General features: G+C 41.8%; 2 protein-coding genes across 5 annotated transcripts; one reads left to right on the plus strand and one right to left on the minus strand.

Annotated features, from left to right (window-relative positions):
• Positions 1 to 1,891: 1,891 nt before the first annotated feature.
• LOC309687908 (uncharacterized protein) lies at positions 1,892 to 15,560 on the plus strand. Of its 3 annotated transcripts, XM_082503214.1 has the most exons (5): positions 1,892 to 2,197; positions 2,356 to 8,666; positions 8,825 to 8,972; positions 9,146 to 9,184; positions 13,865 to 15,560. In XM_082503214.1, exon 2 carries the CDS (start codon positions 2,560 to 2,562, stop codon positions 8,071 to 8,073), a length of 5,514 nt encoding a protein of 1,837 aa, XP_082359340.1. In that variant the 5' UTR covers positions 1,892 to 2,197; positions 2,356 to 2,559; the 3' UTR covers positions 8,074 to 8,666; positions 8,825 to 8,972; positions 9,146 to 9,184; positions 13,865 to 15,560. The 3 variants fall into 3 exon arrangements, with proteins under 3 accessions (XP_082359340.1, XP_082359341.1, XP_082359342.1); XM_082503215.1 differs by lacking the exon at positions 9,146 to 9,184; XM_082503216.1 differs by lacking the exons at positions 8,825 to 8,972; positions 9,146 to 9,184.
• Positions 14,566 to 27,718, minus strand: irf2b (interferon regulatory factor 2b). 2 transcript variants are annotated; one of them, XM_082503461.1, is made up of 9 exons: positions 27,515 to 27,718; positions 24,513 to 24,605; positions 24,301 to 24,400; positions 22,958 to 23,134; positions 22,778 to 22,824; positions 20,954 to 21,077; positions 20,418 to 20,570; positions 19,495 to 19,532; positions 14,566 to 17,658 (listed from the first exon to the last, which is right to left on the minus strand). In XM_082503461.1, the coding sequence occupies exons 2-9, from the start codon at positions 24,597 to 24,599 to the stop codon at positions 17,389 to 17,391; spliced, it is 996 nt and encodes a 331-aa protein (XP_082359587.1). In that variant the 5' UTR covers positions 24,600 to 24,605; positions 27,515 to 27,718; the 3' UTR covers positions 14,566 to 17,388. The 2 variants fall into 2 exon arrangements, with proteins under 2 accessions (XP_082359587.1, XP_082359588.1); XM_082503462.1 differs by lacking the exon at positions 27,515 to 27,718 and adding an exon at positions 27,379 to 27,486.
• Between the last annotated feature and the right edge of the window lie 109 nt (positions 27,719 to 27,827).

Genomic DNA, 27,827 nt, shown 5'->3' on the forward strand with positions numbered 1-27,827 from the left:
TAAAGAAACAATTTCCTCAAACCAAAGCGCAGATGAAACTGGTTGATCTAAAGTATGATTAGTTCAGCATGATTAATATAAATGACACTGATTATTACTAATAAACTGGAAAACCAAAATACTTACCACTCAGTTGAAGTCTTTCTGTCCAACAGCTCCTTTTCTAGACTTGTAAGAGTTCGATTATATGTGGGGAGTGCTGTTCTCAAAGACAGTAGGGGGAGAAAAAACAGGAAATTATTTAGAAGCTGATTTGGTCCTTAATGGCTGTGCAAGCATTATAAAAACACAGAAAGTCAATATAGACCTCATACATCCAAATTAGACTAGCACATATAGTAACAGGGACAGCCAGTATGAATGGGCTGGTATCCTTTTTAATAGCAATAATAATAACTGTATATAAATATAAAATCATCTTAGAACAGATTGCTTAAATGCTGGTGTGACGAAGTGCAGCAACAACACCAAATAGTAAAAACAAAAAAAGAAAAACACAGGATTTAGCTACATGGGCTTATTTTTCACAGCCCGTGCTCCGCAGCATCATCTGCCATTCATCTTCATAGAGCAGTGAGTGACAGGCGTCAGGCCACGCCCCTTGATTTGCTGAGGAAGGCACAAAAAAAAGTTTGAATAAAAGAAAACATTTACTCACCAAAATCAGTGTATATTACATCTAAGAATCACAGCAATGGCAACAATAATCTGTTAAACTGAAGCTTCTGCAGCTGCATCCAGGCTTGCTCAAAATATTCCAGAAAAACGATGTGCTCCACGCCCAAGCATGTTGATCTGTGCGAAGGGAGGAGGAAAGCGACAGTGACAAGGTATTTTCAAACCATATCATTTTATCCTTCTGCTACAGGGAGACTGCCTTTTGTCTGTTTTGCTGCAACATCTTTTAATAATGAAATAAAACAAATAAAAATGACCATTTTGTATGCTTTTATTTTAAATTTTGAGGGCATTTGTATGACTCTGTCTAGTTCTTTATTTTGTCTAAAAACAAAAAACAAAAATTGATGAACCTCTAATAATTTCAGTTGTACTGTACGCACAGCTGGGTGACTTGTTTGTAAGTTTTACATACAAAAGTCCAAAAATAATAAAAAAAAAACGTCAGATAATGAAGTAAATTATAAAATGTAGTAAAGCAACAATAGAAAGAGGCATGAAGGGGAGGCCAAAGGTTCAAGTAAAACAGGCTACCTGTGAGTTACTCTTTATCAGTACAGTATAGAGTAAATGTACTTAGTTAAGTACTTAATATTCCACCACTGAAAAACAAAATTTCATTTAATATTGTTGGTGTGATTTGGAGCTATGTAAAAAACTGAATTGAATTATGTTTTATAACTGCCTACTGACAGATCTATTTTTTCTTTCTGCTTTGCTGCACAACATCCTCTTTTATTCTCTACAAATCTCAGGACAGGCAAGACTGCATCCTGTTGCATTTACTGAAATCAAAAGCAGACTTTTGGGTTTGAGAGTCAATAAATCCATGAAAATGGCTCGGCCTGTAATGGGTTTCACAGCATCATGGACTGCAGTTTCTCAGATGACAACAGTGTACAGCTTAAAATCTATGATGTACCCATTTACATCAGCCAGTACAAAATACTTCAGCCCCGATTTTGTTGGTTTATCTCTCATTTACTGTTTGATTCCCAGCCTGGCCTTTGTAGCAACCATCCTCTCATATACAGAAATATTCTGCTTTGGATGATACAGGGATGTGCTTCTGGTCCTCATCATTTCCAGCAGAGGCCTGACCCGATGGAGACATTCATAAGACTCGCTGCCTTTTTTCTTTTCATTTTTGACATCTTCAGCCAAATTGCTCATGTCAATAATAAAACAAAACCACAGGGGCGGAAACTCAGGTTTAGCAAAATTGTCATTTTCTGTTGTTTGCAAAATTCGTGACTTATTCCTGTTTAGATGGATCTGCTCCAGGTGAAGTTGGTTCCTCATCCAGGTTGTTCTGCCTTTTATAACTTAAATCGGATATTATAGTTGTAAGCTGCCCTAGAGCTCCCTCTAGTGGCTGCTTTGGGTTCGGTTACTTTGGGAAAGGAAAAAAATGAGAACGTGAAGAAGAAATAAAAGATGGCGGAAAGTGATACCGTAATGTTATCGTTCTAAGCTGATACGGGCCTTAAAATGTTGTTGTCTTGGACAAGATATGTCTGTAAGTATGAGTGTCGATAAAATAATTATTCTTTTGTTTTGTGTAAAAATGGTACGATAATTTGTACATTTGAAAGTTTTATCTTGTTAGCTTGCAGTAAGAGGGTAACAAGCTAGTTTACAATGTTAGTTAGCTAATACAGTATTTTGTACTTTCAGTTTTACGATGGTCAAAGAGAAGGCAATGGTCAGAGGCCATTCTTCAATAAATCAGCGCAAAAAGGAAAATAAGTCTGGTTATTGGAGCATCGTTATCTCGCTGTCTAGCTGGTGAAACTAAGAGACTCAGGGCGAAGACAGCATAGTAAAAAGACATTAGCGCAGCGGGCACAACCACGAGGAGCTATTTTCAGCACATCAGTTATGAGTCTACGGTCAGGAAAGCAATATCAACTGGATCTTCCAGAAGAGGAAGAAACACCAGACCAAAGAGAAACAAAACAAGTGCACAACGCAGAGGATATGGAGAACAAGGATAATGCAAGCAACGCAGACACACAGGCGGAGTCTAGACGCTCGCGTACGTCCAAGCGTTCATCCACAAGTTCTGCAGCACTTAAAGCACGAGCAAAAGCAGAGGCTGCACGTGCACAGCTGGCGTATTCAGAAAGAGAAGCAGCTATAATGAAACAAAAAACTGAACTTGAGGCAAATTTACATGTTTTGAGCTGTCAAAAGGCTGTTGCAGTTGCAGAAGCAGAGGTTGCAGTTTATGAAGAAGAGGAGGAGGGACTCTCAAAGAGTGAACTGCGCTATCCATTGGTGGGACCACCCGCCAGTCCAAAACAACGCACAGCAGAGTATGTACAAAAACACTCAGATATTTGCCTTGAAGGATTCAAATTAAAAGTAGATCCACTTGCCTGTCACAAAGCTGCGCGTGAACAATGCGAAATGGCTATGAATGCAGATATAGACAATGACTGCTCACACAGTGCTCAAAAGGCTAATGTTAAAGTGGAACTCCAAACACAACAGAGAGAGAGACTGGATTCCCCCAAACCTTATCCGTACAACACTCTTCAAACATCAACAGAGACACAGGGTGTCCAGGATATTACAAGGTACCTGACACGGAGGGAAATGTTAAGTACTGGACTTTTGCAGTTTGATGACCACCCAGAAAACTACTGGGCGTGGAAGGCATCATTTCAAAGTGCTATTAAAGACTTGCACGTTACAGCTCAAGAGGAGCTAGATTTAATGGTCAAATGGCTTGGAGTGGAGTCTGGTCACCAGGCCAAAAGAATCCGATCAGTCCATGTCTTTAATCCAGCTGCAGCTCTCAACCTTGTGTGGCAAAGACTCGAGGAATGTTATGGATCTCCAGAAGTGGTAGAAAATGCACTGTTAAAAAAGATTGAACAGTTTCCCAAACTAAACAACAGAGACAACACAAAGTTAAGAGAGCTGGGTGACGTTCTGCAGGAAATAGAATGTGCAAAAGATGGAGGATATCTACCAGGCCTCTCATATTTGGACACAGCTCGCGGAGTCAACCCCATTGTGGAAAAGTTACCATATGGACTGCAGGAAAAATGGATTGCAACAGGAGCAAAGTACAAAGAAGAACATAAAGTTGTTTTCCCCCCTTTCAGTGTCTTTTCAAAGTTTGTAAGACAACAAGCCAAAATAAGAAACGACCCAAGCTTTGTCATCACACCTCCTGCCGACACAAGCTTCAAGAAGGAGAAAAGCTTCAGAGGCAGTAACAGGCAAGTGATTAGTGTACACAAAACGGACATTCCTACAGACACTAGTTCACCTCAAAATAGTTACAGCAAGCCTATAGAAAGCCCTGACAAGGTATGCCCAATACATAAGAAGCCTCACCCTCTTAAAAGGTGCAAGAGTTTTAGAGCAAAGCCCATAGATGAGCGCAAGTCATTTTTAAAAGAGAACAGAATCTGTTTTAAATGCTGTGGCTCTACTCAACATTTAGCAAGGGACTGCAGGGCTCAAATAAAATGCATGGACTGTGGTAGCGACAGGCATTTAGCAGTGCTACATCCAGGTCCACCCCCTGCTCCAGCTGAGAGCTCTGGAGCTGATAAAGATGATGGCGGGGAGACACAGGATAGTGCAAATGCCTCAGTTGTTTCCAAATGCACAGAAGTCTGTGGTGATGAAGATAGCCCACATTCATGCTCAAAAATAAGTCCTGTGTTAGTCTATCCAGAAGGCGAAAAAGAACAGGCTAGAAAGATGTATGCAGTGCTTGATGAACAAAGTAACAAGTCACTAGCTAAGTCGCAGTTTTTTGAGCTCTTTAATATTAAGACACGCTCAGAGACTTACAAGCTCAGAACATGCTCAGGACTGTCAGATAATGTCGGCAGAACAGCAGTAAACTTCATGATTGAGTCAATGGATGGTAAAGTAAAGCTCCCACTCCCAAACCTGATTGAATGTGACATGATTCCAGACGACAGGAGAGAGATTCCCTCTCCACAAGTGGCCATGAAGTTCTCACACTTACAGAAGATAGCTGAAAAAGTACCTCCTGTAGAAGAACAAGTACCTATTCTGTTGCTTTTGGGAAGAGACATTATACAGGTACACAAAGTCAGAGAGAGAATCAATGGGCCACACAATACACCTTATGCACAGCGTTTGGATTTAGGCTGGGTTATAGTTGGAGAAGCCTGCATGGGGAAGACGCATAAGCCCCCTAGTGTGAGTGTTCTCAAAACACATATTCTCCAGAATGGCCGTGCTTCTTACCTCTGCCCATGTCCTAACACGTTTCAAATCAAAGACCAGTTAAACACCACACCTAACCCCAAAAAGGACAGGGGAAACACAAACACCAATCAACTGGGAGAAACTGTTTTTGACAGGACAAAAGATGATGACAAACCAGCACTGTCAGTAGAGGACAAAGACTTCATTGACATCATGGAGAAGGAGGTGTATCAAAATGAATGTAACAGCTGGGTGGCGCCTTTGCCATTCCGCTCTCCAAGACCAGAGCTTCCGAGTAACAGAGAGCAAGCATTCAAGCGCCTCCAATCTCTCAGAAAGACATTAGACCGGAACCCTGAAATGAAAAGACAATATATCGAATTCATTCAAAACATGCTGGACAATGACCATGCAGAAGTCGCTCCACCTTTGGACTCAAACAAAGAACACTGGTACTTGCCATCCTTCGGTGTGTACCACCCACAAAAACCTAATCAGCTGAGAGTAGTCTTTGACTCAAGTGCAGAATTTGAAGGACAGTCCCTTAACAAAGTCTTATTAAGTGGACCCGACCTAAATAACACACTGCTGGGTGTCCTTATGCGTTTTAGGAAAGAGCCTGTAGCATTTTCAGCTGATGTGCAACAAATGTTTTATTGTTTTGAAGTGAGAGAGGATCATAGGGATTATCTGAGATTCCTTTGGTATAAAGATAATGATCCCGACCAAGGTATTTGTGACTATAGAATGAGGGTTCATGTTTTTGGGAATAGCCCTTCCCCAGCTGTGGCTATTTATTGTATGAGGCGTGCTGCAGTCGAGGGAGAAGAAAAGCACGGACATGATGCAAAGCAGTTTGTAATGAGACATTTTTACGTTGATGATGGTCTCGCATCCACAGCAACAGTGGAAGAAGCTGTTGAGACACTCACAAGCGCTCAAAAGATGCTGGCACAGTCAAACTTAAGGCTACATAAAATAGCCTCTAATGACCACAAAGTAGTGGAAGCGTTTCCTGCTGCCGAGAGAGCCAAGGATCTAAAAGACTTGGATTTAGAGTTGGACGACATACCCCTGCAAAGGAGCTTGGGGGTACTGTGGAATCTTAAAAAGGACTGTTTTACCTTTCACGTCACCACTGAACAAAAGCCGTTCACCAGGAGAGGTGTCTTGGCCACTGTTAACAGTCTGTATGACCCGCTGGGTTTCGTGTCACCCATCACAATGCAGGGAAAAGCTCTTCTCCGTGAATTGACCTCAGAGCAAAAGGACTGGGATGAATCACTTCCTGCAGAAAAAGAAGATGAATGGAGCAGATGGAGAAGCTCATTGAAGGATCTTGAGCGGCTTCAGATACCGAGGTGCTACCTCTCGTTCTCCCAGGCCATTGCTGTGAAAAAAGAACTGTGCATATTTTCAGATGCCTCCACCATGGCCATAGGAGCAGTGGCATATCTGAGAGCTATTGATGGTGAAGGTCAGTGGCACACAGGTTTCATCATGGGCAAGTCCAAAGTAGCCCCAAGACCCGCCCACACTGTTCCTAGATTGGAGTTATGTGCAGCAGTGTTAGCTGTAGAGATGTACGAACTCATTAGAGATGAGATTGACATTGAAGCAGACACTGTCAGATTTTTCACAGACAGTAAAATTGTTCTTGGTTACATACACAACAACACAAAGAGGTTCTACACTTACGTGGCTAACCGAGTGATTAGAATCAGAAAGACTACACATCCAGCACAGTGGTTTTACATAGCCACTAGTGACAATCCAGCAGACACAGCCACTAGACCAATTGCAGCTTCTGCATTGGCTTCTACAAACTGGTTTAGTGGTCCTTCCTTTTTGACACAACACGACATAGAGAAGTCTCACTGTGATAGTTTCACACTGATCGATCCTGACACAGATGCAGAGATCAGACCTGATATAACAAGTTTTGTTACCAAAGCCTCAGTAACACAGCTAGAGCCATGCCGTTTTGAAAGATTCTCTCATTGGATGAGATTGTGTCGCACTATTGCATCACTAAAGCGTGTGGCAGTATCATTCAAGAAAACAAACACAGAAGGTAAAGGCTGGAAGTGTTTCAGTGAAACTAACACCACAGATGAAGTGTCTAAAGCAGCAAAGTTCATCATTCACACAGTACAAAGTGAAACGTTCAAAGAAGAGTACAGATGCATAAAAGAAAATCTGCCACTTCCAAAACAAAGCTGTCTTCAAAGGTTAAATCCAGTTATTGATGAAGATGGGCTCCTCAGACTAGGAGGTCGATTGGCACCTGCTAACCTAACAAAAGATGAGAAACACCCACTCATTATCCCAAATGCTCATCATATAGCCATCCTTCTTATTAGATACTATCATGAGAAGGTAGCGCATCAGGGGCGTCACCTAACAGAAGGAACGCTCAGAGGTGCTGGATTTTGGATTATTGGCAGTAAACGGCTCGTCTCTTCTGTTATTTACAAGTGTGTTCTCTGTCGAAAGCTTCGAGGACGACTTCAGACCCAAAAGATGGCAGATTTACCTGTGGACAGGCTGACACCAACGCCACCGTTCACTAGTGTAGGACTGGATGTCTTTGGACCCTGGACGGTCACCACACGTCGCACCAGAGGAGGGAGTGCAGACAGTAAACGCTGGGCTGTGCTTTTCACCTGCATGTCCACGAGAGCTGTGCACATTGAGCTCATTGAAACAATGTCAACATCCAGCTTCATCAATGCGCTGAGGAGATTTTTCTGCATCCGTGGACCTGCTCAAATACTCAGATCTGATAGAGGTACAAATTTTGTTGGAGCATGCAATGAGTTGCAAATTGATCACAAGGACACAGAACTAAACTCATACCTGCAAGAGAAAGGATGCACATGGCTGTTTAATCCCCCACACTCGTCACACATGGGTGGCTCGTGGGAGAGACTTATTGGAGTAGCAAGGCGCATCCTAGATGGTATTCTGTTGAAAGCCGTACATGTCCAACTAACGCATGAAGTGTTAAGTACATTCATGGCAGAAGTAATGGCAATAATGAATGCAAGACCACTTGTACCAGTCTCAACAGATCCAGACAAACCAAACCTTCTCACTCCAGCAATGCTCCTTACACAAAAGGTCAATGCATTATCTGCACCAACAGGAAGCTTTGGACCGCCAGACCTCTACTCAAAGCAATGGAAGTAAGTACAGTGTTTGGCAGACTCTTTTTGGAAACAGTGGAAAAGTGAATATCTTTCAACACTACAGCAAAGGAGAAAATGGACTGATGATAAAACAAACATAAAAGTTGGTGATGTTGTGTTATTGAAAGATGCTCTCGCACACAGAAATGACTGGTCCATGGGAAAAGTTGTAAGAATATTTGAGAGCAAGGACAATAAGGTTCGAAAAGCAGAAGTAAAGACTGTGAAAGATGGAAATGAAAAAGTGTTTTTGAGACCCATCGCTGATATGGTTTTGCTTTTATCAAGTGACAAATAAGTGTTTGAAATAGCCCTAAACTGTTCAAAATGTTTATTAGAAAAGTTTGTTCTAGTGGCACAATTATATTGTACCAGGCGGGGAGTGTTCTGCCTTTTATAACTTAAATCGGATATTATAGTTGTAAGCTGCCCTAGAGCTCCCTCTAGTGGCTGCTTTGGGTTCGGTTACTTTGGGAAAGGAAAAAAATGAGAACGTGAAGAAGAAATAAAAGATGGCGGAAAGTGATACCGTAATGTTATCGTTCTAAGCTGATACGGACCTTAAAATGTTGTTGTCTTGGACAAGATATGTCTGTAAGTATGAGTGTCGATAAAATAATTATTCTTTTGTTTTGTGTAAAAATGGTACGATAATTTGTACATTTGAAAGTTTTATCTTGTTAGCTTGCAGTAAGAGGGTAACAAGCTAGTTTACAATGTTAGTTAGCTAATACAGTATTTTGTACTTTCAGTTTTACGATGGTCAAAGAGAAGGCAATGGTCAGAGGCCATTCTTCAATAAATCAGCGCAAAAAGGAAAATAAGTCTGGTTATTGGAGCATCGTTATCTCGCTGTCTAGCTGGTGAAACTAAGAGACTCAGGGCGAGGACAGCATACAGGTCATTTTTCTCCTATGTGAACCTTCTGGAAGTTTTTCTCTGCCTTTCACTTTTTCTTGACATATTCTCTCAATAGTTCACTAAAAAATATTTCAAAATTCTGATGCTGCCACTTCTCCACTCCCGTCTCTCTCTCTCTGCTTCGTGTGTCATCAATACCTACCTGTGATTAGACCGTCGTTGCTTGTGCATTCCAGTGCTGCACCATAAAGGTAAAGGCTTGTCTTCTCAGCTTTCTGTAGAAATTTCTTCCTAGTCCAAATGTTTGATGAGTTATGGTAGGCAGAGTTTTCCCTTCTGTGTTCAGAAAAGAGTAACTTATGAATGATTTGTGCTATCATAAAGCACCACACATCCCCGTAAAGCTCTGCTTCTCTTCTTTTCAAAACCGTTAACATTTTCTCCCTAGCATAAACGATGACGAAGTATTGGTCATTTAAAGAGTGCTTGTAAAATGGGCTCGCCAGCAGGCCCATGGTAAATAAAGGGTTAAGAAACCAAGTATGCTGGAAAATGCACCTGTTAGACATACTGTTTGTCTTTTTGTTTGTTTGTAAAGCACTTTCTGAATGAAGACAGTGTGGAAGAGACAAGATTTTACTTCTTTAAAAGTATGATCTTCAGACGCATTTAAAAAAACAAGAAAGAGACCAAAAAAAATGTAATTTAAAGTTTTATTGAATAAATTTTAAAATATTTTGATCCAATGCAAAGCAAAGTTGTAACACAGAATGTCTCAGTGCAAAACAATCTACATTTAACCCCAAAAGGTTGATTCTGTTCATCTGGACGTAGCGTTTTCAGTGGGAGAAATGTTTTGTCACTCCCACTGAAAACGCTACGTCCAGATGAATAGAATCAACCTTTTTGGGATTTACCTACCTGGATAGCTGAGCATGCATCAACACAATCTATATTTAACGTATGCTAATTAATGCTAAGAGCGTGTTTTTGATGTTGCAGATGGTAAACTGGTTCACTTTAAGTGTAAAAGAAGGACAAAAAGGTCCAAACAGCTGTTGTGGCCTTCTCTAAGCCAGAGCCTGTTCAAATGGACTGAGACAAAGTCTATAAAATTGTATAAACAGCACAACAACCCCAACCAGTCGCAGCAGATGGCCCCGCCCCTCCCTGTGCCTGGTTCTGCCGGAGGTTTCTTCCTGTTAAAAGGGAGTTTTTCCTTCCCACTGTCGCCAAAGTGCTTTCTCATAGGGGGTCATATGATTGTTGGAGTTTTTCTTTATTATTGGAGTGTCTTTGCCTTCCAATAATAAAGCATCTTCCAATAATAAAGCGTCTTGAGGCGACTGTTGTTGTGATTTGGTGCTACATGAAACATAAATCAAACATAATTCAGTTCAGTTTTATTGATATGGCGCCAAATCACATCAACACTATGGGTGGTTCACATCAAGTATCATTAGGTTACACAGTTATGTGCATTATGAAGCCGTGCTAACCACTACAAAACTGCAGTATGCACATGTGTATCTGCAGCTTTTCCATCCTTTAGTCTACTTCTATAGATTCTGTCTTAGCTAATTATAGGCCAATCTCCAACCTTCCTTTCATATCAAAAATCCTTGAAAGAGCAGTTGTCAAACAGCTAACAGATCATCTGCAGAGGAATGGCTTATTTGAAGAGTTTCAGTCAGGTTTCAGAGCTCATCACAGCACAGAAACAGCTTTAGTGAAGGTTACAAATGATCTTCTTATGGCCTCTGACAGTGGACTCATCTCTGTGCTTGTCCTGCTAGACCTTAGTGCAGCATTCAATACTGTTGACCATAATATCCTATTAGAGCGATTACAGCACGCTGTAGGTATTACAGGTACTGTGCTGCAGTGGTTTGTATCATATCTATCCAATAGACTCCAATTTGTGCATGTAAATGGAGAGTCCTCTTCACACACTGAGGTTAATTATGGAATTTCACAGGGTTTAGTGCTAGGACCAATTCTGTTTACATTATACATACTTCCCTTGGGCGACCGTGGCTCAGGGGGTTGGGAAGCGCATCTGTAACCGGAAGGTCGCCGGTTCGATCCCCATACTCTCTGTCCTGGTCATTGTGTCCTTGGGCAAGACACTTCACCTACTGCCTACCATTTGCGCAACTTCTCTAAAATTAGAAATATCCTGTCTCAGATGGCCAGAGGGGCCGATGGCGCAATATGGCAGCCTCGCTTCTGTCAGTCTGCCCCAGGGCAGCTGTGGCTACAACTGTAGCTTGCCTCTACCAGTGTGTGAATGCGAGAGTGAATGAATAGTGGTATTGTAAAGCGCTTTGGGTGCCTTGAAAAGCGCTATATAAATCCAATCTATTATTATCATTAGAAGACATAGCATAAATTGTCACTGCTATGCTGATGACACCCAGCTTTATCTATCTATGAAGCCAGGTAACACACATCAATTAGTTAAACTGCAGGAATGTCTTAAAGACATAAAGACCTGGATGGCCGCTAACTTTCTGCAAATTAATTCAGATCAAACTGAGGTTATTGTACTCGGCCCTGAAAATCTTAGAAATATGATATCTAACCAGATTCTTACTCTGGATGGCATTACCTTGGCCTCCAGTAATGCTGTGAGGAACCTTGGAGTAATTTTTGACCAGGACATGTCCTTCAACGCACATATTAAACAAATATGTAAGACTGCTTTCCTCCATTTGCGCAACATCTCTAAAATTAGAAATATCCTGTCTCAGAGTGACGCTGAAAAACTAGTTCATGCATTTATTACTTCCAGGCTGGACTACTGTAATTCATTATTAAGATAAGATAAGATAGAACTTTATTAATCCCTCGGGTGGGTTCCTCTGGGAAATTCGACTTCCAAAAAAGCACAGCAACGACCGAAGTTACAGTTACAGAATTGTTATATATATATACACACACATATAAATACAGAGACAAATATAAATAAAATATACAAAGGGGATAAATAGAATAAATAGGAATAAAAAATAAAAAATAAAAATACAAGTGAATTGATATATTATCAGGATGTCCAAAAAACTCACTGAAAAGCCTTCAGCTAATCCAAAATGCTGCAGCAAGAGTGCTGACAGGGACTAGAAAGAGAGAGCATATTTCTCCTGTTTTGGCTTCCCTTCATTGGCTTCCTGTTAAATCCAGAATTGAATTCAAAATCCTGCTCCTCACATACAAGGTCTTAAATAATCAGGTCCCATTTTTGTTAATGACCTTGTAGTGCCATATCACCTTATTAGAGCACTTCACTCTCGCTCTGCAGGCCTACTTGTTGTTCCTAGAGTATTTAAAAGTAGAATGGGAGGCAGAGCCTTCAGTTTTCAGGCCCCTCTTCTGTGGAACCAGCTTCCAGTTTGGATTCGGGAGACAGACACTATCTCTACTTTCAAGATTAGGCTTCAAACTTTCCTTTTTGCTAAAGCATATAGTTAGGGCTGGACCAGGTGACCCTGAATCCTCCCTTAGTTATGCTGCAATAGATGTAGGCTGCCAGGGGATTCCCATGATGCATTGAGTTTTTCCTTTCCAGTCACCTTTCTCACTCACTATGTGTTAACAGACCTCTCTGCATTGAATCATATCTGTTATTAATCTCTGTCTCTCTTCCACAGCATGTCTTTTATCCTGTCTTCCTTCTCTCACCCCAACCAATCACAGCAGATGGCCGCCCCTCCCTGAGCCTGGTTCTGCTGGAGGTTTCTTCCTGTTAAAAGGGAGTTTTTCCTTCCCACTGTCGCCAAAGTGCTTGCTCATAGGGGGTCATGATTGTTGGGTTTTTCTCTGTATCTATAAAGCGCCTTGAGGCGACTTTTCTTGTAATTTGACGCTATATAAATAAAATTGAATTGAACTTGAACACCAACCACTCACATTTTTAAAGAATGTGTCAAATAATAATAATAATGGATTGCATTTATATAGCGCTTTTCGGGGCCCTCAAAGCGCTTTACAATTCCACTATTCATTCACTCTCACACACTGGTGGAGGCAGCTACAGTTGTAGCCACTGCTGCCTGGGGCAGACTGACAGAAGCGAGGCTGCCATATTGCGCCATCGGCGCCCTCTGGCCATTACCAGTAGGTGGTAGGTTAAGTGTCTTGCCCAAGGACACAACGACCAAGACTGTCCGAGCCGGGGCTTGAACCGGCAACCTTCCGATTACAAGATGAACACCCAACTCTTGAGCCACGATCGCCCTAACAGCAGAGTCCACTACACCTCTGCACTGAGTTAACAATTATAGTTTTTCTTGCTTTGAGCTGCTGGGAGAGTTTTCCTAAAACTTCATGCTAATATTTCTAGGCTGTTCCATGAGCTCTCTGAGAGACCTGTGTGAATAAAGGCCCCAGTTTGTTTGCTGTCTATATTGTGGAGGGTTTTGCTGAGGGGTGTGTTTATGTTATCTACAGGATGGCAGAAAACTGACTTTTCAGACTGTTCACAATATTTATGTAAATCTGTGGCTGATTTAAAAAAAAAAAAGCCCATCATTAGAACCTTTGATCTAAATGTCCCAATAAAGAAACTAAAGGAAATAAAGGAGAGAATTTTGAGCCTGGTTTTATCCAGTTCACGTGAAAATATTTCAGCAGATAAAGGAGCCTGTTTAAATGTCACTTTTCAGAAAAACTTTACAAATGTTGAGGTAGGCTCAAGATTTTTGCACAGTACTGTGGAGGTTTTTACTGAAAGCCTTTGTGTAAGAGAAATACAGCTGCTGTTCTGCCTTTGAACAGCAGGTGGCATCCGTGCGTAATCATAGTGGTGTGTTTTCCTTCCTATGATGACGCAGCACAAACATTTACATGTTATGTGAACACATACACAGTTTTTATGACTTTTGATTTTAGTTATTTGCTTTTGGTTAATATTTTGCTTCTCTTCATTACAGGGAATCTAATCTGGTTTTGCTGAGAGCAAAGAATGAGCTACTGCACAGCTGAAGTGAATTCCTTCTGTTGCCTCTTCTGAAGAAAAGCAAGAGCAGCAGAGCTGTGCAGACACAGAGCAGCTGGTGAAATAAGGCCTGTGGATACACAACACTAAAGGCCTGTTTACTATAAAGGAATGCGGTTAGCAGTTGTCAGGGTGACTGGCCGGCCATGAAGCGAGGTCTCGGAAACAAACAGGAAGTAAAATGAGAACTGAGAACTGCAACTGAAACTGAAAGGGCAGTTAGTGCTCTGGCTCAACTGAATGAGCTGTGTGTGTAAAACAAAGCAAACATCTGCTGCTCTGACAAAAAAGCCTAAACCGCAACACACAGAGTATTTTCCACTCAGAACACACTCTGCCTGTTACTCGGATGCAGTCATTGCATGTCCCTACTTGCACAAGTCAGCAGCAAAGCTTTAATTCTTATCTCAGAAGCTGAGCTCGGAGCCAACTTTGGCTCTGCCTTTTTTTGGTTACTGAGGAAAGTCCTCACTTTCAGAGAACTTTGTTTTTACTGGACGCTCTTATCTTAACAGCAATACATATTTACAGGGCCTGTGTCTGGGAAGCTGTAAAAACTGGACTCTGAGCTCTGTGATAAACTTTCAGCAGTTTAAATTTCTTTTACAGGTCGTGAATGAGGCCAAACAGCCTATATAAATACAAAAAAAGTTTTTATTCAGATTTACGTGGTGATTCACATGAAGTCATAATGTACAGACAAGAAACAGTGGTGACAGGTTGTGGTGAAAGCCTCTTTGCTGCATTGCAAGAAGCAGAACAATGATCTGGGTTTTTTTCCTTTCTTTCTCTCGTTTGAACTCACGGTTGCCCTTTATGGTAATAAGCTAAGTGCAAAAGAATAAGACACACCCCTGCTTTGAGTTATCAGTGGCTCTGAATCACATGAAAGCATAAAAATAAACAAACGAAAAGATTAGCAAAACGCACGATACCATGCCATCAACACTCATTGCTGACTTTTTTGTTGTAACGACATTGCGAGAGCAGAAATAAACACGACAGAAAAGTGCACTTTGGGTACTTAAACCTGGTCAGGTTGTTGTTTTGTTTTTGTTAAGGCAATACAAAAAAGGGAAGTGATGTCAGACCAGAAGACAAACTGGAGCTAGAGAATGGAAAGATCACTATAAAAACAGCAGTCCAGTTAATATGGCACATTCACATGTCTCAAACAATTCATCGCGACTGCTATGCATCTTTATTCTGCCTTTGAAGGTTGCGACCAAATGGCTGAAAATTACAATTTTAAAAACCCACAAGGTTCAAAATAAAAAAACATGTTTGTTATGGCTGTAGGAAAAAAAGAGAGTGATAAGTAGTAATAAAAGGCTTTAAATGTCACCCTTGAACTGAAGACTGTCACTGTGAGTTTGTGGCGCTCTGGCAATAAAGGCACATCAAAGATTTGCTATCGAGGAAGCCCAGAGCTCTGTGATTCAGCGAGAACCATAAATAAATTCACCACGATCGTTAATGTGCGTCCAGTGTTAAAATTCTCCAGGAGTTTGGTTTAGAAAATAAAAAGCATAACAAGTCACCTACTTTCCCTACTGTTTTCCTACTTGAGCTCTGCTGAGCTGTGCTTTAGCCTGCTAGCTGCCAACACATCTTGCACACTGAAAACATACTCCCCGCAGCCTGCGAGTCAGGGGCTGGTGATTCTCCACGGGACTTGATATAAACAGCTGGGATTGCAGTTCATCCTTCTGTCGACTTTTTGCATTCCAGCAGCTCGGAGTCATTGTGTTACAGGTTGTGGGGAGTACGATGTGCAGACTACTGTTAACGCAGTCAGGCTAGTGTTGGGCATCACAGGAAAACAGGACGGAGCTGAGCACTGGAATGCTGAGGAGGTCATTCACTCAGCTTAATAGGCTCGTGTTCAGCTCCATCTTTTTATCCTTGTACTCTATGAGTAACTTGGCATGATTCATAGTTTAATTCATAGATTAAAATAATCTTTTCTCTTGGTGCAGCCCCTCAGTTTATGCTCTTTCTTCTGATCGGCTGCATAAAAACAAAAGCTGGGATCGATGGGTGGTTGGTCGCTCTAAGATGACCACGTCAGGGCAATCTTCCTATGATTTGTACTTAACAGGTCTGCTTTAAGAAACTCCTCCAACACAAGGAATTTAAACCTTTGCAGTGCCGACCACTTCCTCATCCCTCCATGCTTCCTGTGGCAGTGCTACCTGCCTCCCTGCATGTGTCAGCAGCAGGCTAAAGCACACATAGTTTGAATCCAGCTACGCTATCAAAAGGCACACGCAATCAATAACAGCTATCCCACCCCTACACCCCACTCTCTCTCACACAGTCACACACCCCAACACACATGTACACAACAGTGCTGTCTGTAAGGTGCTGAAGCAGCGTGCAGGCATACACAAGAATCAGCTATTTACATTATTAATACCAGTAGGGAGAGGTGTGTGTGTGTGTGTGTGTGTGTGTGTGTGTGTGTGTGTGTTGGTGAGTACTTTGTCCTGAGGTCGACAGACAGACAGACAGACACACGCCTGCAGGGCCTCACGATGATTGTCGTCCTCTACACAGATAAAAACAGGCCTGTGATTGACGCCTGCTTCGCCAAAACAGAAGAATTTTTGAGTCACTGCTTATGAACACAAGTGGTCTAACCATGTGTCCCCAGCAGAGCCTTTCACGGCAACACTTGAGCTCACACTGTGTAAGATAAGGACATGATAATGACTGTTGACTGGAAACTGTGCACATCTTAAAATCACAACACAGCGGATGAATAAGATGATGCAAACATAAAGACTTTACTTGGGCATGGCGCCCATTTGGCTACATATTTTAGCTTTTTTAATTTTTATTTATTTATTTACCATTTTTGCTTTTTGCTTCGTGCTTGGCAGGCATCCTGCCCTCAAACACCAGCTCCACTCTCTTGGAGTTAACGGACTTTAAACAAAGAACAAACCTATTCATATACACAATAAAATCTTGAAGAACTTCTGAGAAGTAAAAGCTAATTTTGCTTTCAAAGGTAAAAGTAGTGAAATTCCTTCACTGGCGTTTACTCAAGTGTTACCACGAAGCAGCGGGGAAAACCATCAACCAGCGACACACAGTGTCCATGGCTGAGCACATGGTGTTTTGCAGTGGTATGCTACGGTGCACTTGCTCCTAAATTTGATACTGCACATAGGTCTGCAAGTCCTCCACACATTGAAGTTAATTTTTACATCAGGAAGACGTGCAGGAAGTAGAAAGTGACCTTAAGTGCTCATCACTTTGTGCACAAGTCAATGATTTCCTCAAATGAAAGGAAAGAAAACAGAGAAAATGTTGGCCCAGACAGATATTAGGAAAAATCTAATTTTTGGAGGTTTGTCCCTTTTTAGGCCCCACATGGCTCTGACGGAGAAAACAAACATTTTCTGTCTTTCATATGGACTGGATGCAGTGATGCTACTCCCACGTGTTAGGTCAAGAGGAAGTGATGTCAGAGGTTTTCATAATGACACTCGCGCGCACTTCATGTGTGTGAGTGCCTGGCGTGGACACGAGAGAGTTCTGGTTGTAGGTCGGCGTCCAGCCATCGGTGTGGTAGCTGATGAGCGGGGAAGGGTCTCGTGTGCTCGTCACCTTGAAGTTGGGCTTGGTTGTACTGACAAACGTCGCCATGCCAGGAAGAGAACACGGGGGAATCCTGAGAACTGATGTGCTGTAGTCCCGCCTCCAGGCAGCACCGATACCCTGGAAGACAAAAGAAGAAGGTGATGTAGAAATATGATGATAATTTTTTGGAGATTTAAGAAATAATGTAAAAGGCAAACACCTACAACGCTCTATATTACAAGTTTGTCTGTGAAGGTTCTCAGTCACCCAGGTCATCGTAGTCTAAGGAGCTTGCAAAGAAAAGCATCTGGACTTCTGTAAGTTGCTTGAACACGTTTCACCTCTAATCCCAGAAGCTTCTTCAGTTGGAACGTCAAATTGTGGAGAGTCCCAGATTTAAGCCCTGTGGGAGTGGCCTCCCTAGAGGGACATGGACCCCCTAATGATCTTCTACCTAATCACACAAGCCAAAAAGGAAATCACATGACAGGGTGGAGCTAGGTTTCACAGCAGGTTCACCTGAAACCATGGCCCATTGTGACCTCCACCCGTTTTCACACCTTGGTTCGTGTGATTAGGTGGAGGATCAATAGGGGGTCCATGTCCCTCTTGGTGGGACACTCCCACAGGCCTTAAATCTGGGACTCTTCCACCATTTGACCAATTTAAAGAAGTCCAGAGGCTTTTCCTTCCAAGCTCCTTAGCCTGCTTTACATGTCACACATTCATATAATATCGGGGCTGCTGTAGCTGAGGAGACAGAGCAGGTCATCTAACAGCTGGAAGGTTGGTGGTTTGATCCCTGGCTCCTCCAGCTTGCATGTCAGAGTATTCTTGGGCAAGATACTGAACCCCAAGTTGCTATTTGATGTGAGTGTGAATGTTTGATAGAAAGCACTTAGACCTAGTAAGAAGGGCTGAAGTAGAGTACCATTTATCAAACAGCACTCTATTGTATGCACTTGCTGTGCCTCACATAAATTACAATTAGCACTTAACCTGACATGCATGTTTTTGGGCTGTGGGAACAAGCCGGAATACCTGCTGCAAACCCACAGAAAGGCTCGAGTTGGGATTTGAACCACGAGCCTCATTGTTGTGAGGTGACATTGCTAATACCAACGCTTCCTGCTGTATTTATTGCTACAAAGGTTAAACATGAAACCATTGAAAATGTGACCTGTCTGGGAGTGTGTGCGTATGATTACGCATGCACATGACAAGTAAGACATATGGACTGTGTGGCTGTCACGTACAGGCCTGCAAACAGGTGATTTTACGAAGCCTGTTATAAATAATGTGTTTGGTTCTCAAAGGAGCATAAATTTGTTTCGTGTGATTAGAAAATAAACCTTAAGCCTTGTGACAGAAATCTGCTGGTTTGGTTTAGTTATTAATCTTTTACTGTTATTTTTTCTTTATTTGTTTTTGTTCTGTTTTATTCTTTAACTGTCTGACTTTATATAAAAAGGTTCCATATTATTGTGAGCCAAAACACATGTGTAGGTATTTGTGTGTGTGTGTGTGTGTGTGTGTGTGTGTGTGTGTGTGTGTGTGTGTGTGTGTGTGTGTGTGTAGATTAGACTACAAAAGACAGCTTCATATCAAACTGTTAATATTTGAAAGCAGTAGTTCCTGACAAGACCCTCCCTTTTCTCACTCTCACTTAACATTACAGGAACATTACGCACACACACACACACACACACACACACACACACACACACACACACACACACACACACACACACACACACACACACAACAGGACTCTTGTGGTCTGGTAGGCAAACTTCACCTGGAGCTTTAAACTCAAAGCGGTGCTCAGAGAAGTAGCCACACGTGCACACACACAATCACACGCCTTGTTCAAGCCGTACGGTTGAAACAGGTAAAAACCTGTTTATCTGAAAATCAGACCGGTTAATGATTCAGTTATTACTCTCTCCCCTGTACGTATAATCAGATACTAACCTCTTTGATGTTTTCTGTATCACTTTCTGTGTCGCTGCCTGTTCAAAAAGAGACATGCACACAACTATTACTCCCTCTTACGTCACACACATCAAAGGGAAAAACATGCAGAAAAATTACGTTCAGTTAAAACCATGATTTACAGCAGAAAACCAAACTGACTACGCCAGCATCCGCCAGTACTGTTCTCAAGAAAACAAGGGATACATGAATGACGTCCATTTGCACCCTGACTCATAAAGTAATGGTGCAATTTAAGAAACACGAGAAAGAAATAAGAAGCAGAAAAAGGAAGATGAAGACTCTGATAGTCCACTACAAACTGAAAGAGGCAGCTCTGCCTGAACGACTGACTGGGGGAAGAAAAAACGATAGCTACACATACACAGAAAAGAGGGTGCTGATGAAATGAGTAATGGCAAATCAGTGAGGCTCAAGTACAATAACCTCACAGCCCCACACATAATAATCACAGTTAGAGATCTGTTTAACAGGAGCAGGTTTTCCTCCTCTCTACAGCTGGATGAGCAGCTTTGCCTTGTTAGTTCTCTACAGGTAGGGCGTAGGAAAGATGCTGGTGGATGTTGAAACCTAAGACAGTGCTCTGACTGGTATCAGCAGGTCATCAGGTCACAGTTTCGATATTTCACAAGTTGATGGAGGCACAGAGCAAGTGTCATTTAAAGAGAGAGAAAAAACAACTGATCTGATCTTGACACCAAGATAATGCCACCGCTCTTCACTCTACAGAGCGTGCTCTGTGTCTGCATTCGTAGCGCTGCTCTAAAAAAGGTTACTATGTGGTCAAAGCTCCTTTGAATAACTACACAGCGGACACTCCTACGAGCCTGCTCCACCCTAACTAACGTATTTATGTTTCTCCTTGTAACAAAATGTGGCGAGGTGCAGTTGTGTTGTCTTACCGCCGCACATAGACACAGGAGAGATCTGCAGCGGGTACGGGTGGGAGGAGCTAACAGTCTGCTCCTCATTCTCAGTGGTCACCTCGATTGTTTGACAGACAAACGGCAGCTGCTCACTGGTGATCACATGGTCTTCAGCTTGACTGTGGATCACTGAGGATGGACAGAGAAGAGTCAGGATGAGTGGGTTCATAATCCTTTGTATCTGTAACGACCTTATATGTGAGTAAAGTACACCAATGTCTCCTCTCCAAGCACTTGTCTTAGTGAAAAGTTGTAGTTGGTGTGACGACAATCAAACTTTAAAAAGTTAAATGATACTGAGTGGAGAAAGGGAGGGTTTCGTCATTGCATAATGTGCGTGTTCACGCTTCTTGTATTTCTCCTTCTGATGCAACACCTTCAGGCCTGCCACTGTGTTACAAACCTGACTCATCTGCTTAGTCATTGTAAGCACAGGTCAAAAGCAAACAGGTAGCACATACACACAAATGGGATAAAGGTAATGGAAAAAAAGAGAGACGGTGGTGTGATACCTGACACACTGTCTGTCACTGTCAGCTCCACTGACTCCATCTTGATTGTTTCATGTTTGGTGTAGTCAACAGGTCCAGCATCAGCTTCAAGAAGACTGTTGTCTGGAGATGGAGAGCTGACCTTCTGGTTTCAAGAAGGAAAAACGATTTTTAAATGATGGACGATCAAAGTCTAAAGACACTTTATTTCCATAACAAAGAGCTGACGTCAGTAATCAAAATAAGCGGTAAGACAACACGCCAAACACCTGACCATACAGCAGAGAAAGAAGAAAAAACAATAAGCCAAGACATACAACTGATTAAAAAAAACTATATATAAAGTTAATGCTACAGTGGGCACATTTTTAAGCATTAAATGGTTTTTTGCTCGTGTCTAAACAGAAAATAAGCCTTTCCCTGACTTTCAGCTATCTCACACTGACTGCTGTTTGAAAGATGCTGGATGGGTTTTCCGCTACAGTCCCAGAGTGCCTTGCCTCTGCTCCCAGCATTAACAGTGAGATTAGAAATGGAGTCACAGTTAAACAGACAAGCTCCACACAACAGTTAGTAAACAATTTGTCCACATCAGTGGTTATACTAATGTTAGTCAGAAGAAAGCCAGTTGTATCTACTGAAACTAGTCAAGAAAATCATATCATGTCATCATGTTGCAGGTTTCCCAGCACTGCCATTGGCAAAAATACATTGAATGGAAAAGCTTATCTGATCAGCTAACTTGATCCAAAATACAAACTTGCATCACACTGAGTATGTGGTACTGGCTGCTCTGTCATGCATATGTTGGCTTCATTGTCATTTGTGGTGGGAAAAAAGACCATCAACACAATGCTGAGTACAGTTGAGTGTTTTAAACACTGTCTGCAGAGTTTGAGTCTATAAAGGAGATATCTACATCACATCTATTCATACACATCAGAAATCCCAAAGGTTGTACCAGGAATATAATAACTTTAATAAACTCTAACTGCCTTGAGCCAGCAAAGAGATGATATGTGTACTTTAAAAAATGAAGGGATTTATAAACAGCTTTGTTAGAAACGAGCTGCCCTGACAGAGAGCATACTCAGACACAGCCTGATATCTGCATCAATTCTGCTATAAAAACACATTTTGCCAAAATATACTGAGCTAACCAACCCCACCACATTAAACAAGTGCACGGCTTCCTTTTTTTTCTTATTCAAATTTCCTGTTCCAAAGCAAACAGCTTGACCCTGTGATGTCCTGCTATATCTGATTTTTTTGACTCCTATTTCTAAGCTCGTTCTTTCAGAAAGTGAGAATAAAAATGCCTGAACAGATTTTCTTAAAAATGTTTTTCTCCAAGTAAAGCTTCAAGATCCACCTATTCATCAGTGCGATACAAGCAGCAGTTACCGGTCGGACTTCTGACAGGCAGAACAGAATTCCGGTGAGTGTGTGGTACCACACCTTTTTTTCCTGGTAAATTTCTCTGTCATGTGTGGAACTGAGCAACAGTTGATTGTTCAAAGTAAGATAAAATGGCAGGTCGCCAGCTCAAAGGCTGCGTGTCATTTCCAGAAGTGTTTTCTTTGCCTTGGCAGGAAAAAGCGCTCACAACACTTCTTAGTAAACCATTTCTGTCATACCAAACGTGTTACCAAACCAGCCAGGAGGAAAAGCTGCTTATCAGCTGCAGGTTAAAGTTTGAAATAACTAAGTGAATCCTGAAGAAACATGATTGTTCTAACATGCTGCTGGTCGCCAGCACTGCTCCAGGATCTCTATCTTTGCTGTTTCATTCCTCTACATCCTACTGTAGCATTGATGTGATCTCCATCCCGTACGTTTATCTACCTCTTTATTTCCTTTGGACTTTCTCTCCTTGTCTGCCTTCTTCTTTCCTAGAAAAAAAAAGAAAAAAAAACATTCAACTGAGTTTCCAGTAACCTCAAACAACAAAAATGAGGAAACAATTGAGTTTCGAGGCAGAATGATAAAACTGAAAGAATTTATGACGACAGCAGCAGCACTCACCTTTCTTGGCATTTCTCTCTGAGGAGGAGAGCATCTTATAAACTCTGAAGGCATTGGTTCCCTTTTTGATGCTTTTGTCCTTTACCTCCTCGATGTCTGGCAGGCTGTTCATGGCACAGCGAAAATTAGCCTTCCATGTCTTTGGATCAGGACGGTCTACACCTGGCTGGTATTTACCTGATTCAGACACAAGAAGGAAAAAAATCACTAATTTGTCTTTTTGTGGTGGATTTCAGAGAACAGCTTCATCACTATGGAGGCGATCATTTCTCAGCTAACCAGTGTTACCAGTATGCATACTGACTCTTGTTGACTCTATAATATTAGCTACAAAGACTCTACTTGGTTAGTTTTTGCTGTTTAATTTTACAGCAGCTGGTATTATGTGACATGTTCACTTCAAGTCAGATCATAGTGAAAAAACAAGGAAAATATATTTCTTTGTCTTATTACATAAACTCATTTAATATGATACAATTAGACCATTTATTGGTCAAACTAACTATTGCAATCAAGTACAGGCACCACCAACAAGACTGCAGCTGCTTTTAGCTCGATCTGTAATAAAGTAGCATTTCTCTCAGTGGAAAAATTAACCTGAAATATTTAAACAATGTAACAATTTCCCTAATATTATCCACCAATGAGGTCATGTGACTGGTTTGCTTTGTTTGTTAGCAGGATTACTCCGAGGTGAGGGTTTACGCAGCTTAGCAGTGATTAACGTTTGATCTGGATCTGGGAATTTTTAGAGGGGTTCTTTACCACCAAGGAGCAAAAGTTGGACATTTTACATCATATGTTCTCACATACCAACCAAACTGAAATGTAAAAAGCGATTGGGAGACATCATCTGACAGTCTTCAAACGTCCTTCTAGCAAAGATTACACAGATTATGTTTTCTCATTTACTGCTGTAGCAAAGCAGTGGGGATTACCCTTACACAGACATTGTGTGCTTCCTAACAAAGTTACCTGAGAGCAGGTACTCAAGCTGTTCAGCACAGAGCCAGCACACGTGGTGTTTACATCAGGTGAAAAATATGGAGTCAAACAAATGCAAAAGAATCTCATTATTTTAGGGACGGTAAACAAACAAGAATTTCCTGATGTTACTGTTCTCCGTTTAAGTGAAGCTCAACTTGGATCCTTTTTGAATGTTACTGACTGGGGTTAGCAACGAAGAGGAACACTACTCCCAGTGATATCGAAATGAGGCATTTTATAAATCAAAACTCTCTGAACTTAGTCACAGAAGTGTTTCAGTGTGTAGCAGGCATGAAAATCAGAACCGCTAAAAAGGAGAAGCAGCAGCAGAGGCTGCAGTTAAATCTGTGCAATACCCGTGTGTATGGCCCATCTCATGAAGAGCGGAGCATCTTTCTCCAGGTCCCAGCCATGACGGGCAGCGTGCATCCAAGGAATCTGGAAGATCCTCTTCTCCTACAAACAATTTACATTGTTTACATCATCTTGAATTTCAGAGTGTGTGTGTGTGTGTGTGTGTGTGTGTGTGTGTGTGTGTGTGTGTGTGTGTGTGTGAGACAACACTCACTTTGTTAAGCCATTTCAGCCCTGGAATCTGACAGGATTCGATTTGTTCCTGTAACCAGGGTCTCATCCTCATTCGTTCTACTGGCATTGCGGTCTGTGAAGTCACACACACAGAAACGTTATTATGAATGTGTGAGCACTGGTATTGATACTGGGATTCAAAGATGTTTTTTTACACATAGCATAGTGTAGCAACTTTAAAAAAAATAACAGAAATGCTGTAATACGTGATCTGCCGTGATGCTCACTGTGCAAGAACACTTAAAAAATCTTGTTTCACACAGGATGAACGGAGCGGCTGCACCGAGCCAACGACAAACAAGAACGATTCTGAACCATGAATCACCCAGAGCTACTCAAGTAGAGCTGGAAATTAGCATAGCAGCCCCCCACTGATGTTTTTTCCCCCATTCATAGTCATCATTTCAGAGTGAGGTGTGGAACACAGTTGAATCAGATCTGTGTGTGCTTGTAAAGATAAAACTCTTGGCCAGGCTCTTTAATGTGTTCGCAAAGAACAGCAGCCATAAAACACGATTCATAAATAAAAATGTCAGCTCATGTTTGTAGCTCTACACTCAGCCTCACACTGTTCCAGAGAACGACACCTGAAATGAAACAACAATGGACCAAGAGGAAAAAATGAACACAGAGCTCATAACCGTCCCAGAAAACTTTAGCCCACCCATGTCGCTACATTTGATTTAAGGGCAGAGTGATGATCTCTGCACACAAACCTGATCAAAGTCCAGTCAGGCAGACACTCCCTGCCAGCGCAGTGCTTCCCCAACAGGTTAAACAAGGTGAAACAGCACAGCATCAAATCCAAAATATCAAACAGGGCTGAGCCTTTCAGCTGTCTCTGTCTTTCAGAGTCTGCTCAGTGAAAGCTCACAATATCACTACAGAAAACACAAGCTGAAAAAGATACAAGGAGTGCAGCACAAATGGCACACATGGGCAAAACACAGGGCCCACGTCCCAATTCAACACAGCCCCTGGTGCCCAAAAATGAAAACTAAACAACCCACGCAAATATCAATAAGAGACAGCTTTGTGTCACCAAATCTCAACGCAAATGACTTCAGCAAACACAAACTGATATTTCACCTTTAAAGTCCTATCAGCGCACTAAGCTCTCAGTGGTTTGCACACCTGAAGCATCTTTGACTTGCTCACTGTTAACAACCCAGTCAAGCTGCCATCAGGTGCAGGGCAAACGCTCCTACAAGCAGATCCAAGTATGCTGCGGGTGCTTCAGTTACTGCTGACCTGAGATCAGTTACACCTGTGCATGCAGCATTCAAAAACAAACTCAAAACCTTTTTTGTTTGCACAGGCTTACACTTGTTTACTTTAAAGCACTGTAATCCTACATGTTTTTATCTTATACATGAAGCACATTAAGTTTACATATGATAAAATGTGCCATTGCTGTTTAACTCAGATGCAACAGGGGGCGCTGCACCGATCACTGTGCAAACAAACTGTGCTGTGCGCTTCAAAAGCAGACTTTGCTGGTCTTGGAAAGACAGACAACCGTCTCAGGTGTTCCCAGCAGACTACATGACACACAGCATCAGTTAGAAATCATTCACACAGGTTACTTACAGTCACACTAGCGACTCAGGACAAGAAATTTATTTATTTATTCACAGATAAGACAGCTCATTAGTTCATATATAGTAAAAACGACCCAGGTATCTCTTCATCCTGATTTATCACCCAAGTTCTGACCGCAGCTTACTTCACACGTTAAAAGCAGCACGCTCACATTCACAAATACGAGCATTTGTTTGTTCTTAAATTACGTCTGTGGATATTAATATTTTATTAATATTTTCATCATTCACAGACATGCAGTTTAACTACAGATATACTTGTAAAAACTTACAGTTTTATTTCAGAGTATGTGACGCTGACAGAAGACATTTTCTAACAGAAAGACAATTGAAGGGAAAAAAAGACCCAGATCTATTTTAACGCATTCGCCAAATTCACTTAACTCAGCACTATGTCATGTTTCCGCTCCGTTTTTCAGAGAGACAGACTGCATCTAAGTCCTCTGAGAGAACAGCACATGTGTGAATACATTTCAATAAGCAGATGTTTAATAGGTGGAAGGGGGAATCATCACAGCGGGACTTTAGGGTTAAATGAATGCGGTTAAACCGTTGACGCAAACTATACTGATTTCTGACCAACATGTCATCACAGTGCGTGGCACTATGTGTGCTTTCTTCTGTTTTTTACTAATTGCACAATGAGGAACATTTGCTGCTGATAATGCGGAAAAATTGGATCAAGAAGAGTTGAAATATGTATTTACACTGTGTACATAACGGTGTCTACACAAATATAGTTCAACTGTACATTTAAAAATATAACATTCAATATTATAACATCAATACTACTTTTTAAATTATTAATAGTATTACTATTATTATTTCTTCAGTGTATAGCACATTTATTTTTATACTGCTAAACATGGTAAGTTACCTGTCACGGAGTGCAGACAATATAACACTTGTAGTGTTTTCAGTGTAAATAACACGCACTAAGACCTGAATACTGTTCACGGCTCAGTCCCGCTGCTACTCACATTATAACACGGTAAATACACACAGTTACAAACAGATAAACACTGTACACTTCAAAGAGCGGGAGGATGCTAGCAAATATTAACAATTCCAGGTAAACAGCCACATCAGCGCTGACTTTCCAACGTTAGTAACGTGTTTGTTCTGGAGTCGAGTCTGCTTTAGCAGCAGGGGTCAAGTCAGAAGTTTATCGCGCCCTGTGTGTCTACCGCCTGCCACCGAGCTGACCCAAAACAACGAAGTCAAAAGTGAAAATAAATCCCATACCGAGTCATGAAACGCGGAGACAAACTGCAGAACTACTTTCACTTGAGCTAGGGATCCGTCATGTCGCCCTGTAGGAAGTCAGTGTGGCCAGGGGAGCGCAAGGCAGCGACGTTAATATGCGGAAATAAGATGTTACCTGTTAGATTTGGACGGCCTCGGGCTCCACAGTCCCGCTGTCGGAATAAGAAGAGCAGCCAAAGCCGGACAGATTAACGTGTTCGAGGTTTTAAGTGGAAAAGGGAAAGTGTGGTCGTCGTTTATTTCTGTTTCTGCATTCAGACCGAAAGCAAAACAACGGCCGCTTCGGGAAGTGGGGGCCAGAGCTGGAAATCCCCCTCCTGCTCTCGTGCTCTCGCTTTGGGTCGGTCTCGAGCGTCGTGAAGTCTCGCGTGCGCTCGCACACGCCAAAGCGAAGATGGCTCACTCCGTTGTGTTTTGGGGTTTTTAAT

Source organism: Aulonocara stuartgranti (genome assembly GCF_965226115.1).
Source record: "Aulonocara stuartgranti genome assembly, chromosome: 2".
NCBI classification, from domain to species: Eukaryota; Metazoa; Chordata; class Actinopteri; order Cichliformes; family Cichlidae; genus Aulonocara; species Aulonocara stuartgranti.